Genomic DNA, 16,602 nt, shown 5'->3' with positions numbered 1-16,602 from the left:
ATCAGGGAGGGTAGTGATTGGACGAGGGGTAACAGTTTCAAACTGAAAGAGGGGAGGTTTAGATTAGATGTCAGGAAGAAGTTCTCTACTGGAACAGGTTGCCCAGAGAAACTGTGGCTGCCCCCTCCCTGGCAGTGTTCAAGGCCAGGTTGGATGGGGCTCGGAGCAACCTGGTTTAGTGGGAGGTGTCCCTGTCCATGGCAGGGGGGTTGGAACTAGATGATCTTTAAGGTCCCTTCCGACCCAAACCATTGTATGATTCTATGATCTTAATCTATTGATTGCCACATCATCACTCTTTGCTGCTTTCAGAGAATTCAGCTGTAAGTTTTGCCATGGAGCACAAAACCTAACTGCTGGGAGGGACCAGGCTGGGGAAGAGAGCAAGGGCGGGCTGTAGCAACTCTGCCATCCCACCCAAATAAGGCCGTAGGGTCTGTAAGCTCATGATGTCAAAGCTTGCTCTTTTTTTCAGGCTTATCCCATTTTGTGGTGAGAGAGAGACGATAACACAAGAACAGGCAGAAGCTAGTACAGTATTTCCTGGTGAAATGACTGAAATTAAACTAAACTCATGATGGGTAAAGGGTCTCAAACTGCCTGCTTCCTATGTCTTCAGGATATGTACTTATATTGGCATCTGAATACCTGAAGCTTTGTATCTAGAAAGAAGAATTAAGGGAGTTTAATAATTTTAAGAAAAGGAAATTCAACACAAGATCAGTATCCTTTCCTACAGGGATATTCCTCATCTTTATTAACAACGACAACAACAAAATGCCAGAAAATGACTATTTAATAGCAAATTCATTGTCACAGAACTGCTGCACTGCCTGTTCTCCTATAAGATGTTCACATGTGCCCATGTGTGTGTGTGGCACATAGCAACAGACTTTGTGCCAAACCAAAAAATGTTAAATTTAACTTGCAGTAAATAATATGTCTAGCTCATATAGCTGGAACCCATCTTGGAAAAAAAATTGCTGTTATACAGGAAATACCTGAATAGCTTCAAACCTTCCTGCTTATTAACTTTTCTGGTTTGGGTACAGCAGTTCAAAATACGCTTTTCAGATGTACCTGGAATGTATCCCAGTGTCAGCCTGGAGAGGCTAGTGAAATAAATAATAATAATAATAATTTTTTAAAAAGGAACTTTTAAAAAATGGGAGGGTTTTTGGGTCTGCGTTTCAGTACAGGGAGAAAATCGGCGTGTGAGCGACTCACGCCTCTCGATTTTTAACCCCTTTAGAGCCGCCCAAGCTCACCGGCGCTTCCATCTGAGGGGAGGCGGTTTGGGCTGAGGCGTCCAAGTTTAGCTACGCTCTTTTGGGAGGCCCGGGGCGGGGGAGGGATAAAACACCTCCCCCGAGGCAGCGGGCTGGGGACGGGACCATCAGGCCTGGGGGCCGCCGCCCCCCGCCTTTCCTCCCCTCCGCTCCCCGGGGCGGGGCCGCCGCCCTCTGTCCGCGGTGCTGACGGTTGGCGGCCGCCCTCACGGCGGCGGCGCGCGAAGGGGCGTGCTCCCGCTGGCCTCTCTCCTTCACCGCGCAGGCGCAGCGCCGCTGCCTCGCCGGCTGCGCCGCCCGCCCGGGGTGTGTGTGCGAAGGGAGAGGGCGGGCGAGCGCGTAGCTCCGGAGCCGGGGACGAGACGAGGAGAGGAGGCGGCGGCAGCAGCAGCGGCAGCAGCGCTCGGTGGCGGCGTGGGCTTCTCCTGCCGTTCCTGGCTCGCTCCCGCCGGCCGCTCAGAGGATCTAATTTGCCGACGAGCGCGCTCCGCGGAGGAAGAGGAGGACGAGGAAGAAGAAAAGGGCTGTTTTCCGTGGCTTTGTGGATGCTCTACTTTTCTTGGAAATGCAAAAGATTATGCATATTTCTGTCTTCCTGGCTCCCGTGTTGTGGGGACTGATCTGGGGGGTCAATTCTAACAGCATACAGATCGGTAGGTGCCTGCATGCCGGGGGGACCTCGCTTTCCTCCCGACGGGTCTCCCGCCCCCTCATCCCCGCTGTCACTCGGGCATTCCCGTCATGTCGCCGCTGAGGTTCCTTCCAGCAACCGTGGCCGACGCCTCCCCCATCCCCTCGTCTACCCCCGATGGACCCGCAGCCGGAATCGCTCCGGCGGCGGTGCCCGAGCCAGCGGGCATCCCAGCCCAGCCCCGGCGGCGGGAAGGGATGCAGCTCCGGCGCTGCTCTGCCCGTGCCCCTCGCCCGCCTGATGGTATGTGTGTGTGTGTGTGTGTTTCCCTGCAGGGGGGCTGTTCCCGAGGGGCGCCGATCAGGAGTACAGCGCGTTCCGGGTAGGGATGGTTCAGTTCTCCACCTCGGAGTTCAGGCTGACTCCCCACATCGACAACCTGGAGGTGGCCAACAGCTTCGCCGTCACCAACGCCTGTGAGTAACGCCCGCCGCTGCGCACTGCGCGCCCCGACCGCCAGCCTGCTGTGGCTGCGGGGGCGGGGCGCCTGCGCGCGGGAGGGGGGGGTGGGACACCAAGGTGGGGGGGGGGGGGGCGGGGGGTGCGCCGCCGCCGAGCAGGTGCGGGAGCGCCCGGTCCCGGGAAAACGGGGCGCAGGGTCCCCGTGCGCCTCCCCAGGAGGTTGAAAATGGTTCCTGCCGCCCCCGCCCGGCGGCTCTCCCCACCCGTTACATAAGGCTGCGCGGCCGCGGGGCCGCCCGCAGCGCTCTGCCGCTGCGGCGGAGCCTTGCCGCGAAGCGGCGTGGGCAGGCCCGCGGGTCCTTCCCCACAGCGGTCGAGGTGGGCGCGGAGCGGGCGGCTGCGGGGGCGATCAACCATCTTACGGCGCGCGGCGCTGCGCGCTCTATGCCGCCTCCGCCTCGCCGGGAGCCCTCCGCCCCCGCGGCTTCCGCGGCGCCCTGCCCCGGCGGCCGGCGGCGCCCTGCCCCGGCTCCGCCTCCGGTGAGGCAGGGCCCGGCCGCAGGCGTGCCGCGGGGCGCGGAGCACATGCCTCTCTCCGGGGGGCGGTGGAGTAGGCGGGGTGGTGCAGCTGGGCCGTCGTAGGGCGAAGAGCGGAGCCCTTGGGCTGGGGGGAGCCGCAGGGATGTGCGTTTCTGCCCGCCCCTCGCTGGCTGCCCCCACCGCGGCAGCCGCCCGGCGTTTGGCTCGGCGGGGTGCGGCGTGACCCCGCGGAGCGGCGGGAAGGGCCGGCGGGGCAGGGGCGGTGATGGGCCGCTGCACCGAGGGGCTGCGGACATTGCCCGTGTCGGCGATGAGAGCCGCGAGCGTGAGGCAGGCGTTCCCGGGGCGAGGAGGGCTGCCCGCCTTCCTCCGCTGTCCTGCCTGGCGTGCCCGTTTCGAGCGAAACCGGGGGCCCCGCAGCGGCGCGGGCAGCGAGGAGGAGGAGGAAGACCGCTCTTGGGCCGTGCTGCCCGCTCCCTCCGAGCCACGGCTCACTAGCCGCCCGGCACCGGGCTCCCCTGAGGGGCTCTCCCGGGACAGTGAATCTGGAGGCTAGCTATCAGCGAGATCAATATCCCTCCGTTGGCGACCTTTTTTTTTTCCCCCGTCCTCTAATTTAGCTACGTTGTGGTAGGTGTGGTGTTGCTGAGGAGGGGAGTCTCGGCACAGACACAGGGATAGGTGCAAGAGCTCAACCCAAGGAGCTTTCGGTGGAGTGTGTGGGACCAGGAGTGTGTAGCATGCGCAGCTAAAGTCAAAAAAGGTCAGAGCACATAATCGGCCACAGTAAGGCTACTTTGGTGATCTTTGCAAACTGTTTGGGGAGTCCTTGCTTTCTTAGGTAATGAGGGTTTGCAGCAGATAGAGCTGCATGCGGTTAGTACGTGCAGCATATGTTACTGGGACTGTTGGTGAAGGAAGGGGTTGTGTAGTGGTCTAGATGGCATTCTGCAAAGATGCGATGGGTCTTCCTGTGTTCTCAGTTAATGAAATCCTGAAAATAATTTGTGTAAAATGCCAGATTTTATTTTTCTTGTCCTGCTGGTACTAGCATAGCCTCCTGGTCTTTGCGAAAGTAAAGGATACGTATTTTTCCCCATCAAGTTTTTTATCAGTGTTCGTGTGTGTGCAACAGCCTTGTTCTTGAGCTTAGGTATCTTCCTTGGTGAACTCTCACGATACTCAGATTGGGTAGGGTGTAGACTGCAGAGACATACTTTGAGAATTCCAGCAGAAGGGAGATACTGTCCACGTTTTGGGTTTCCCTTTGTCTGAACCTTGTCCAAGGCTTCCATTTTCAAGAAGTCTGAAGAGCACCTAATTAAGACATGAACATGTACTTGCTTTTTTGTCACCTCATTCACCACTGGTAGTTTAGTGAAGTTACCTTGTCGGTTGGATTTAATTGACTAGTTAAGCATATGCTAAAACCATGTATAGTATCTCCTTGATAACTTTCCAAGAAAGGTTTGATTGGAGAAAAAGAAATCCGGAAGACAAATATTTGCATTATAAGAAGCAAAATTTAGCAGTTGATTTTACAGCACTACATGCACAAATGGTTAGGGAGAATCCATTTGGTTTTGCCCCCCTTATTTCAAATAAGAATGAGTATATTGGAAAATCTGTAAATTGGCGTGTTTTCTTTTTCAGAATAGTGTACAAAGAACCTATGTCCAAACCCAGCACTATCAACAGTTAAACAATGCAAGTGTAAAAGAAGGTCACAGAAATGTAGGGTAATAGGAAACTGAAAATGCTTCAGTATTTACACAGCTGTTTTGCTCCTGCAAGGTGATTTTCCTGCACAGAAATGTGGTGGCAAGCTTGTACCCTGATAGAAGTGATGACCTTTTCCTGCCCCAAGAATAACATAGTTTCTAAAATGGCCAACCAAAATATTTTAGATTTTGACTTAAAAACCCCACACCAGCCCGCTCTCTGGCTGCAGAAGCCCTGGATGGTGGTGCGGGAGCGGTGGTGTGCCCGCCTGCCCCCCGCCCTCCTGCTTACCGGCTGAGATCAAATTGAGGTGTACGCTTCCATCTGCTTTGGGAACAGACAGACAAAAACCTATTGTAAAGCTGTTTAAAGGAATCTTCAAACTTACTGTCAGCACTTGCTCAGAGTTCTTTGATGGAGCCAAACAGGTTTTAGATGAACGAGTTGTATTGCTGGTGCTACTTTTAAATTACGTTCCTAAACTTCCAGGAAAGAGGAGATGGTGGCCATGTACCCCTGAGGGATGTTGGCAGTAGTAAGACTACTCAGCCATTTAAAGGTGACCAGCAGATAGGTGTAGCAGAGGAGGAACGAACACTTCGTGAGTAGGCAGCCTTAACTCACGTAATATATCCACAACGAATAGCCACTTCAGGTTGTCGGACTGTTGCAAGTCTTGTGCAAAGCTGTGTTCACCAGTCGTCCGGAGTAGCTGTTGGATTCTAATTGCAGTTTGACACCTCATGAGTCAGTGGCACTAGGAGGCTTCATGGTTTTGATTGAGAGATGGTGCAGTGTTTCTTCAGACTGATGGCACAATTAAGAGAAATGTTCACTGCCATGACTGCTGTTACATCCTCCAAGAGAAATGGGTTAGGCTTATTCTTGGTGATTCAGAGGATTACAGTCTAGGAGGTAAAGGCAGGGGTTAACACAGAGGTTCACTCTAACAGAACCTCTTTGGCTTTCAACAGCTGGAGCAAAGGTACAGCACTGCAGGTAATTCACAGGGTGGAACCTGAAGGTATTCAAACCACTGGACTTTGTTGTCCTTCAGCACAGTGTAATTGAGTCCAGTCTAACTGGAGAAGTGCTGACCATCTGTGACATCAGATTTTTTAAAAAATTGTTAATTCTGTCAAAACAAGAAAAGAGGAAACTGGTGAAGGTGAAATCCTTTCCTCTTAAATCCACCAACCCAAACAGGGATAGTTGTATTATGTACTCTCACATTTTTGCCCTGAAAGGACATTGGAGTCACCTAAAGAGATGTTTCCTATGGAGTACTATAAAAACTCCATAGCTGTAACAAGTGTTTCATATAGTGGTTTCAGCACAGAGGTAATGTATGCACAATCTTGGGTGTTTAATCCTGCTGGCTCAAGAGCCTGTGTTGAGCTTTTCTGTTTTAAATCAAGTCTTACAGCTCTGCAGGGATCACTGCACCATGACATTATGACAAGGGGATGCTGATTCATGCATAAACCTTGGATCCTTTCATTATATCTTCAACCAGCAGCTTTGAAAACCTATGAATATCTAGCATGTTGAAACTTGGGAGTCATTGCAAAGGTTTTCCCAGCCATTTTGGAATATAACGCTGTAGATTGCATTCTTAAAGGAATAGTGTTCAGCATACTGCTGGCAAAATGATTAAAGAATAAACAAAAAATATATCCTGTAGTGGTAAAGATGGGAGAAATTTACTTGTGTCTATTTGAAGTAAAATTACTGTGGACCAAGCCTAAATATATTTCACAATAAGTTATTACAACTGATTTTAGAGGAACAGAGGGATTTATTGAATGCTTATGTTTCAGTTCATTCGTATTCCTGGTCCTTCTCATTTCCTTTTCACTATAAAACATTTCTCAGGCTCAGCAAGCAGATGTGAAGTAGTTTCTGTATCCCCTTGTAATTAAAATCATACAATCATTTAGGTTGGGAAGGACCTTTAGGATCATCGAGTCCAGCCGTTAACCCAACACAAGATCAGATGGGTTTCTGTAGTAAAACGATACAATAAAACCAGGGCGTAGCCTGCGATAAGAATTCTTGGGCTTTTGCTGCTCTCAAAATATTTTTCTCCTCAAATCAAGCTCTGTAGGAAACTTTAAACATTCTTCTACTCCTGAGAGTTATTTGTAAAGAAATCTGGGGTATTTGTTGTGTGACAGTGCTGTCCCTGCTGTGCATCTTTGCTCCTGGCTCTCAGAGCATTTTCACACAGCCGTGATCCAGAATGTGGGCAGATACAAATATGACAGTTTTCGCGTGGCTACTTGACTTGTCAGATTTTTTACTGTGTGATTATTGCATTAATTTTGTTCACGTATCTGAAATAAAAGCTTACCATGTCATTTTGAATATAGTGTGAAGGCATGTTTTACCCTTAAAAACCTTGAAGTGAGTTATATTTAATGCAGGTTCTGAGTAGCATGTCAATCAAGCCTTAAATATACCAATCAAGCTCTTAAATCATCCAGTGTTATCAATCTCTTCATATGTCTATATATGGTTTTGTTTATATTTAATATATGAAAATGTAGTAACTTTTTTCTGTTTATGCTAATAAAAGCTTTAATTTACACTGACTTTGATAGGACTGTTGACTGCACATAGCTGGGGATGCTCTTAGCTCCTTGGGTACATAAGACTTAGTGTGCTCTCCAGTGTGTGTTACACACCCTAGACCAAGGGCTACTGCCTTAAGTGATACTGTTACTGCAGGTTTCATCAGTTCTTTTGTTAAGATTCTCATGATTAAAGTATTTTTGAGAATTAAGGCATATTTAACAGATAAATAATTCTTTTTGAACAGTTGATAATTACTAGGAAAGTATTTAATAGCTGGGAACATGTTATTAGTTTGAAAATATATTAAATAGGTAGAGAGTATTCTATTACTAGCATGTAGAAAATTAAGATAATCAGCATAATTAATTTATCAGGCATCCTCTGTGAAGACATGATTAAATTGTAAAAAAAAATTTGCTTAAGGAAAATATAATATTAAATTAATAATTCTCTAATGTGTGCTGGTAGGACTAATTTTTAGGAAACTAAACATGGTAAATAACCCACAACCAACATAAACGTGTGTATATATGTGTGTATATAAATGTACGTACGTACTTACACAGCGAACAATAGTTTATTTTGAATGTCACATAAATAAAAAGCAGGACATGGTTAAACCCTACAATCCATTTTTCTGAAGAGGATTATCTCAGAGCTATTACTAGTAAGCTAATTTTTTGCTTTAGATCAGTGTTCTCACCCCTGTGAGACTGGGTGCACGAATTACCAATTTTTTTTAATTGAAGGTTCATGCCCATATTCTGGAACCAACATCACTGCCAGTGAAGCCAAGGAATGTCAGGTCAGACTGAAAATAAAACTGAAAAGACAGCTGAATAGGTGAAAAATTTAGTTGTGTGTGTATCTCTGTGTGTATATGTGAATGGACTTCTCATGTGACAATTAACTGGAACTTTAATTTCTGAAATGAACAAGATTTCTCCATTATTTTGTAGCTGATCATTGCGTTTATCAGGACATAAATACATCTGCTTTTGGAAGACTGTGGACACGGATTAATTCCTTTTGCCACATAGATATCAGAAAATGTACAGGGCAAAAGTCTGCATGTTTTTATATAAAATACGTAGGTTTGTGGAGCGTTGTTATTATTTTGTCTTGAAACCTTAACATTTTCCTTTTAAGTTCATTAAAAAAATTGCATTGACTACAAGTACATATTAGATGTAACCTTGTTAAAACTGAAAAAGGGCTTAGATTTAAACGAGTAAGTCCTTCCAATAATGAATTTTGTATGGATAAACAATAAGGAGTGAATAAAAGCATCAGACAAAAGACAGTGAATGCATATTGTAAAACAGATCAACAGTAAGGAGTAAAAGCAGGTTTTAAATAACCACGTTGAACAAATTCATGTTGGACCTTCTAAAATCAATAACTGTGCTTAAAATACTGCTGTTGTTTTTATTTGTGTGCAGTTACAGAGTGGTATAGATGTCTCTTCAAATCCCATTTTCTTTATTTATCTGTATCTAGGCCCACCGTAGAATATTTTTGACGTTCTAATGCAACACTGCTGTGCCCCCTTGTTTAATAATTATTCCGTTACAGATCTTCAGGGTTTTTTTTTTTTCTGTTTTTTCTTCATTGTTTTAAGAAAGGTTCTCAAATCAAGCAGTTTATGGAGAGATTTTTTCCCCCTAAAGTTCCCATTTGGGAAATTAATATAGAGAGTTAACATTTTTGTCCTGAATCTGTTTTAATGTACAGACACTTGATGGATTTACCTATGGATAGTTGCTTTATGAGAGCTTAAAAAAATAAGTTACCAGAAAAAGATGCTCATTATGATTCTACAGGGAGGTGTGGTTCAGCTCCAGCTACTACTGTCTCCCACCACCTGCTCCCAAACCGGAGTCAGAGAAAGTAATAGGAGTTTTTTGAGGCTTGAAGTGTTACATGCAGTTCAACTAAAGGTGGTGGAATAAATCACAAGAAATGTCTTATTTCGACTTTAATCTACAATTTTATTTGATATCAGAGGAAGGATATTCCGGTCTGTATTCATTAACTTAGATCAGTGTGTGACTGCTTGGGGTGCTGGGTCTGTAACCAATCAGTTCAGCTAGTCCATAATGACTTACTGGGCTTTATTGCACAGGGAAATTTTTTCACTACATTTTCATTATTTCACTACAGGGGGAAAATGTGCTTGCATTTCACTGTCAAAGAGTACCTTGCCATTTTTGTTTTAAAATGGACATACTTTTTCCAAATTACTCTTCCAATGAAGGAGAGTAGGACAAAATTCTGGACTCAGAAATGCATACTTACACAACTGGTAGAAGAGTTTCAAAGGTCAATAAGGGACAGTGGCTAATTGTATGAAATGTTCAGAATAGATACATGAACTATGCTATCCCACCTGTTCAGTTTAATCTCAGTTTCAGGTAGTTAAGACTGCATTGATTTGATGCTGCAATTTTTCAGGATGCTGTGGTTAAGGCTGTCATGCCACTGTCATTTATTCTCAGTATAAATGTGTTTAAAAGTTTAAAAACATGACTTGGGGTGGAAAAGATGTTTCTGGTTATTGCAAATGGTGTGCACTGATTTTCTGTCACACACTTTGAATATTATAAACAACAGATTCTTTCTGAGTGCTCAGTATGATAGATAATTTGAACAGCAATCTGTTAGGTAATAGAGAGATTTTCTAGTCTCTATACGGAGGACTGCTTTCAGAGCTTATGTCAGCAACAGGGCTAGAGAGCTCAACAGAATGGTTTTGCAACTGCTTTGAGCCTGGAGAAAGGATTTGGTTTATTTTCTTTGGTTTTCTGCCTTTTATGAATGTATTTGGTAGTTGTAGGACTCTGGTCTATATCCATAAAATGAAGAGGCTAATGTGCTTTACTGTCCCACGTAATGTGGATCTGAAATATTTGAATGTGTTGCATTCCCTTGTATATGTGTAAACTGCCTCAGAACGTCTGCAAATGTATGCTGGTGAAACAGACTGTACAGCTCTGAGCAAGTCAGAGTAATTTGTTCAATAATCTCGTAAATCTTTTAAATTGAGGGTATGGAGGGTTATTTGCTCAAAATGTTCCTCCCTGATGCTACTTATGAGTTGGTTTTGACAAAATGTCTTCCAAGGCAAAATGCTGATTTTTTTTTTTTTTTTTTAGCTCTGTGTTTCTCTCGTAGTAATGGAGCAATTTCCATGTCGCTTTAATAGTGCAGTCTCAGAGGGGTTTCTTCATACAAATGTGGGGTCCTGCAAGCAGTAAAGCTTTCCTGCATGATTGTATCTTGTGCAGATGTACTGATACCAGGGAGTTTATTCCAGGCGTAATATTTGGAAAAACAGGGTAAATAATTTGCATGGCTAGTGCATACCAAGCTCATACTTACATAAGCTACAGCAGTTACTTACAGCAGAAGCAAGATTGGTCCACACTGGAATTACAGTGAGTGGTTAGGAGAATCATCCAGGATTTAGCCCAGTTATTTCGTATCTTGTCCATATCAGGCAGAGGACCTGAATTTAACCCCTTGTCTTTCACTTTCCAGTTGAATGCCCTTAATGCTTGGCCACTTCTGTTTTGACATCAGTCTCCGTCTCTGTCTGTCACTCTTCTTCGTTTTTTCTGCCTTGATTAATTTTTGGTGAAAAAGCCATCAGTAATCACAATTTTGTCCTGATGCAGGAAGGGGGAAAACTAACTTGTGGGTTTTGGGATCAGGAAGACAATGTTTTGCCCTTTGTTGTTGTTATGATAATGCATAGAGGGAAAAAAAAAAAAGACCGTGTTAGGAAAATTCAGTTATATTAATTTAAATAATTGCCCAATCAGTGAATATTAATTGGCCAGATTTATATACGGCTTTAAACTTTTGAAGCCATTTTAAATGAACACCTGGAACCATAATCATATAATTTTATTATATTTAAAGACTAGATGGATTTGAGGGATCAGGAAATAGATGAGAATATGAGTCACTCTACATTATAAATTGCAGTGTAAGTGTAGTTTTAATTTTACTCATAGCCTTACATCTGCCCCATTTTAAGGTGCTTTAATTTGGTGAGAGTGGATCATGCTGAAATTATGAAAAGTCATGACTGAAAAGTCATTCAGTCCTTTTACTGACTAATCGGATTAGTTCATGTATTCACCAACCTGATCCCGTAGTCTTGGACTCCAGAGTAACAAGGCCAGGCTATTTTTGCTCTTCAGATAAATGGTCAAGCTTCCACCAATGGTAGTAGGAACAAAAACAGATCCAAAATTCATGTTATTTCTTTTTCTGTGTGAGTGTGGAAGACGAATTTTTTGTATATGGAAAGAGGCAGGGATTAAACAATTCCTAAAAAGTTCTAAAATGCTTTAGTGCCTGTTGGACCTAACAACATTTTTTCCAAACTTTACGGTACGTGGCCATATATGATCCCTTGGGGTTTTTTTTAAGTATCGCACACATTTCTTAAGTGCTTTGTTGGGATGCAGTATGGAAACCTTAAAAAAATTATTAAACCATTTCAATTCAGTATGAATATGTAAATAGACTGTTAGCTTAGCTAAAAAAGGAAAGGTTTGGCGTCTGCTTTTGCAGATGAAGAGGAAAAACATCATGCATGCTCCCCTCCTTTTTTTTGCATTTGATCATGGATGTGGGGGGTTTTTTGGTAAAATCTTTGCATAAATTTGAAATCTTGGGGTTTTTTTCTTAACTCCTTCTTCACTTGTAGGAAAATACGTTTTGACTTGACTTTATAGAACTCAGTAGTGTACTTCTGCTGTGAGCTGCAAATATTGAATTTTTATTAAGCGGAGCACTTAATGTTTCTTTGAGCTTGTCTCTACTTCTATTTTGATATGACAAAAAGAGAGTATATTCTGCAATGTCTCCATTTGTGGAGACACTTTAAATTCACTTGCAGTTAATACACCTGAAGACCCAGTTTGTGGAACTCCTATTACCCTGTGTGACTTCAAGTTGCAGCTCCAGAAAATGTGAGTGCCCTGTAAGTCCTGTAGCACATCTGGCAGCCTGTGGGGATACCTCAGATACTCCAGTGTCTAAAGTAGCACTTGGTAGATGTACTTAGTAACCTGAATAATTTCCTGAGTTTCGTTAGAAAAGACCGTGTCTGTAAACACCCAAGCAACTTTTAGGAACTCTTGTCATTTTTATAGGCTGTTAGGTACTGTTGCAATTAGTTGATGTTTGTAGTGGAAAGCATGGATTATGTTAAGTCATGACTTAGTCATTCCAAATAAATACATGCTTTCAAGGATACTTTATGCGTATTCCAACATGTTGAAGAGCCTCCAGTATGATTACAATTAGCTTTGTCCTTCTGGAGATGCAAAAAATGGTTCACTTCACTTTAGGATTTTCATTTTCCTTCCTGTATGGAACTGTTTCTGGATTCCTTTTGGACCCACGAATACAGTGGCTTAGTCTGTGTTGTGCCTTCTAGCATTACTTTCCGTGCAGAATCGTGATTTCCTGTGCCTGCGTTTCTGGCTTTATCTTGCACTCCAGGAACTTGCAGTGTTCAATTTTTGCCGCATTTTGTTGTTACATGACATCTTGAGATGTGTATGTTGCAGCATGCAGAAGCCATTTTCCAAACCAAATATCATCTGTGTTAAAAAACAGATGTATTAGGAAAAATGTTCACTTGGTGTTTTCCTGTCTTCCTATACATGATACATTCAACAACGTAGATTTAATTCTGAAGTTTATTTTCTTTCTTTTTTTTTTTTTCTTGTTCTAGTGCTTAAATCAGTTCTCCAGAACAAGTGTTGCTACTACTGGGTTATTAAAAAGACTGTGAAAATAATTGTGCCAATTATTTAATTTTGACACTTTGGTTGTTCTGTAGCAAGAAATATGTGCCTTTAAAATTGTCTTATTTACTAAATGTCCTTTGAAACTTCCTGCGGAAGCAATGTTTGCAGGAACATGGCTAACCTAGTCATATCACTACAGATTGCTCACCAACTGTGAGCTTAGTTTTTTTGTGCACTGCAATTTAACTATATTTGGTTTTGGTCTGATTTTTTTTCCCCTCTTTCTCTTTAAGAAAAATCCTGTGGTTTTGGGGTTTTTTTTCTGTAAGCTTCATTTTCCTGCTTTCATTTCTGCTAACCAGCTAAATATACTGAAAGTACCTGTTTCAGGAACCCTAGTCCATTTCATTAGAATTGCCTTCTGCTTTCCAGGTTCAAGTTTAAGAACTCCCTGCTAAGTGACTGATTCTGTTTAGGATACAGATCTGTTGGGTGATAGTGACATTAGTGCTAGATGTCAAGTGATATTTTTTTGTTGTTGGTTTTTTTTTTGTTATTGTTGGTTGGTTGGTTTTCTGAACGCTTTCTGTATTAGAGGTCAAGAGACCTCATCCCATTCCAAAGCAGCTTCTTAAATGTGTATGACGGACCAAAGGAGAGACTGTATAACTTGACAAGCCAGGAGGAGGTATACCTACCTCACTGTTCATATGCTGTAGGAGAGTTTTGAGGAAAAAAAAAATCTCATGCAGTTCAGATCTGTCCTACGCATCCTTCCGGACTTTTAAGCCAGGGACAGATGTGCACGTTGCTGTTAAGGTTGCTTCTTATATTTCTGGGAATTCCTTGTTCTGTAACACTTGGTGGCTTTATGTACTTCCCATGAGTCCTTCTGCACTATGGTGACATCCCCAGTTCTCTCCCATAAGGTAGGCCAATACGGGCCAGTCCCCAAAATGGTATGGAAACTATGGTGCATAGCACTGTCATGTGTACAAACTGGGAACTTAGAAGAGTGCAGGAAGGGAACAAGGCTGGAGGCATCTGTGTTATGAAGAGTGAGTGGTGAGAATTAGATGCCAAACAATGAAATTGGCCAACAGTTAGCACCTAATGGAAAAGACATTAAGTCAGCCTAAATGACAGAAAGCTGCTATTTGGAAGCTTCTAACTGGAACTGTCCAACTGTTCCTCTCCCTTCTTGGGTGCCTGACTGAAGCTCTGAGGCAAAGGAAGTGGAATTAATGGCCAGAGGCTACTTTCTCAGCTGTAATGGGTACAGTGCTCTGGATGCTGTGCCAGCCTTCCACCTTTAGGTTGGAATAGAGCAATGATTTAGAAAGAAGTGAGAGAGTCTGGGAGCTCAGAGGGTGGTAGAAAAGAGGATCTGACTCTTTGCCTTACCTTTATGGAACACAGTTGGGGCCAGGGTGAGAAGGTTATTTTTCTTACATGTGAGAAGAGAAGCACTTGTGTGATCAGGTCTCCCTTTTCTCTGGGATGTACTAACCTCAAGGTTTCTCATTAGATTGAAGTTCTTCATCTTAATTTGTACTAGTAGAACTGTATTTTTTTGAACCTGACACTGTAACAGAAAATGTGTCTTTTGGCCTCCTTGAGGAGGGATTGCGTTGTTTTTTGAATGAGTTTGTTGTTATCCTGGAGTTACAGTTTGTATTCTTGCTGTATATTTTAGCTGGTAAAAGTTAACACTGTTTGTATTTTAAGCTGCGCTGGCCGTGAGCAACATGATACTTGCTCTTCCCATGGGTCTTAGTCACTTTGTTGTTTCTAGATTAAATTCAGTGTAGGGAGTTTAATCTGTAGAGTTCTGTGTGTGTTTAGTTCTGGCTACATGGGTAGAGATTTGTTTAGCTGTTACGACAGCTACATTTGTGGCCAGTTAGGCTAATAGGCACTGGATTTAAAGATTAGGGTGCTGTTGACAGGATGTTTTCTATGAAGGATGCTCAATTTTGTATGTGCTTTGCATGATCTCTCAGACAATTGGTTTCATCCAAAGTATTTGCTGAAGGAGCTGGTTGGAAAATGAGAAGAGGAATTATTTTTAGGAATGATATTTTCCTTTTGGTCATCAGCTAAAATAAGATTAGCTTGTTTATTTCTGTATAATCTTCATGCAGGGAATGATTAATTCATATCATGGTCCATTTCTATGAAGAGGAAAGTAGGAGATAGCAATAAAGCACTCTTTTTCTTTTCCTTTTTTTCTTTTTTTCTTTCCCTACCCCTTTTTTTTTTCTGAATTACCGAGCACAAAGAATGGGAGTTCCATTTAGGTGCATAAGAAAAATATGTTCTTATCACCATTTAAAGGCACTTAATATGTGCTATATACTATGCTGATCTTTCATTTCCTGTGTAGAAACAGGAAGCAAAATTTCAAGGAAAAACATGTTTACAAACAAAACAGTCTTGTCAAGATCTGGATTATTCATACATAGCATGAAAAGTGAACAATTTAAACCTGGAAGTCAGAGTAATAGCAAGAATAACTGTAGTGATATGCTGTTGAATAGCAAACAAGGGCATCAAGGAAAAAATGAACAGAACAGGCCTGTTCTGATGTGTCTCTACCTTTTTACAGACAATGAAGTAACAGTGATCACAAAATCTTATGCAGCCCTTAGGAATAGGTTTACTAGATTTTTCCCTTCAAAATCTCTATTCACTTGATGTAACTCACTCTGACAGCTACTATAGGGCTGAATCCTGAAATGTTCAGGTTACTTAGCGTAACAGCAATGGTTATCTAGAATTGCCAAAGCTCAGCAGGGCTGTGATTCACAGGATTTTTGCTAGCCTTCCCCATACATTTGACTACAGTTCATCCTATTTTAGCTCACCCACATAATTATGAAAAACAAAATATACAGAAAACGTTTGGAGTTTTAAATTAAGAATAAACATTACAGAGAGTTCACACATGGCTGAATTAAATGGTGAGTTTTCTGTTACTAAATTACTATGGCTGATGACAGGTAGAGGCTGTAATTCTAATCCTGCGATGATACTGACTGGGTGGCAGTGCACACTACCATTCTTTTTTGCCTGTCTGGATTTCTGTCCTATGCAGAGGGTGTTTTTGAAGGGACGGTCAGTGCGCTGTTACCCCCACAAATGTCGTCAAGACTCTTGCCCAGACCGGAGGTGCTCCATAGGGCTGCAGGGTCTGCTGCCCACAGGTGGTCACTGTTAAGAAGAATACACAGTCCTTATTAAAATCATGCCTTTTTCTTAGATAGCAATACTACCAGGTCTTAATGATTAATTTGGAATATACCAACTGTTTGACCTAAATAAGCTGTAACTATTAAAAAAAAGAAAAAAGGAATTCTGGCAGTTTTCGAGATGGAAATTGCTTTGAACCATTGCCTGCTCTTCAGCACAAATATTATTCTGGAGATTATTTGAAAACATGAGTTAATCAAGAGAAATCTTGTTGAACAGAGTAGGCTAGAGTGAAGGTCTGCATATATACCTCGCTCACTTTAAAATTATTCCTTCTCAGATTCATTGTCTTTGGATCTTTAGCCATGCGTGCCCCCCTTTGTAGTGAATGTCATGGAAGTTTTCTTTTTTTTTTTTT

The 16,602-nt window shown here is 43.1% G+C and overlaps 1 protein-coding gene across 3 annotated transcripts in view; it reads left to right on the top strand.

The window, feature by feature from the left end:
• Nucleotides 1–1,764: 1,764 nt before the first annotated feature.
• GRIA2 (glutamate ionotropic receptor AMPA type subunit 2) overlaps nucleotides 1,765–16,602 on the top strand; it is a 96,916-nt gene continuing 82,078 nt past the window's right edge. For 2 of the 3 annotated variants that reach the window (XM_086464554.1, XM_086464553.1), the window contains exons 1-2: nucleotides 1,855–1,942; nucleotides 2,256–2,396. In XM_086464554.1, coding sequence (XP_086320680.1) covers nucleotides 1,855–1,942; nucleotides 2,256–2,396 — 229 coding nt within the window. Of the gene's footprint in view, nucleotides 1,943–2,255; nucleotides 2,397–16,602 lie in introns of all 3 variants that reach the window. The other variant, XM_086464555.1, reaches the window with a different exon arrangement.

The sequence above is a fragment of the Leptosomus discolor genome, chromosome 4, assembly GCF_034619465.1.
Source record: "Leptosomus discolor isolate bLepDis1 chromosome 4, bLepDis1.hap2, whole genome shotgun sequence".
Lineage (NCBI taxonomy): Eukaryota > Metazoa > Chordata > Aves > Leptosomiformes > Leptosomidae > Leptosomus > Leptosomus discolor.
The sequence above is the reverse complement of the archived record's forward strand: the minus strand, read 5'-3'. Positions and strand labels throughout refer to the sequence as shown.